General features: G+C 68.9%; 1 protein-coding gene across 3 annotated transcripts in view; it reads left to right on the forward strand.

Annotated features, from left to right (window-relative positions):
• The first annotated feature begins 18 nt into the window (after positions 1–18).
• Positions 19–325, forward strand: part of NONO (non-POU domain containing, octamer-binding) — a 13980-nt gene continuing 13673 nt past the window's right edge. The window contains exon 1 of one of the 3 annotated variants that reach the window (XM_009872428.1): positions 19–198. In XM_009872428.1, coding sequence (XP_009870730.1) covers positions 84–198 — 115 coding nt within the window. In that variant the 5' untranslated portion in view covers positions 19–83. Of the gene's footprint in view, positions 244–325 lie in introns of all 3 variants that reach the window. The other 2 variants (XM_009872427.1, XM_009872426.1) reach the window with 2 other exon arrangements.

Consider the following 325-nt stretch of genomic DNA (forward strand, 5'->3'; position numbering starts at 1 on the left):
CGGGGGTTGTGCGTCGCGGGCGCGAGCCGGAGTAGGGCTACGGGCCGCCGCCGACTTAGTGTGTCCGCCTCTAGGTGGGGAAGATGCAGGGCAACAAGGGCTTCAACATGGAGAAGCAGAACCACACTCCACGGAAACAGCACCAGCAGCACCCGCCGCCGTCCATCCCCGCCAACGGGCAGCAGGCCAACAGCCAGAGTGAGTCCTGGGCCCGCCGCTGGGGGGAACCCGGCCCAGCTTTGGGTAGGCGTTGAGCGTCCGCCCTCGCTGCGGAGGGTAACTTCGGGTCCCGGCTAGGTGCAGGCCCATACGGCTGGGCACCGGC

The sequence above is a fragment of the Apaloderma vittatum genome, unplaced genomic scaffold (genome assembly GCF_000703405.1).
Source record: "Apaloderma vittatum isolate BGI_N311 unplaced genomic scaffold, ASM70340v1 scaffold2717, whole genome shotgun sequence".
Taxonomy (NCBI): domain Eukaryota; kingdom Metazoa; phylum Chordata; class Aves; order Trogoniformes; family Trogonidae; genus Apaloderma; species Apaloderma vittatum.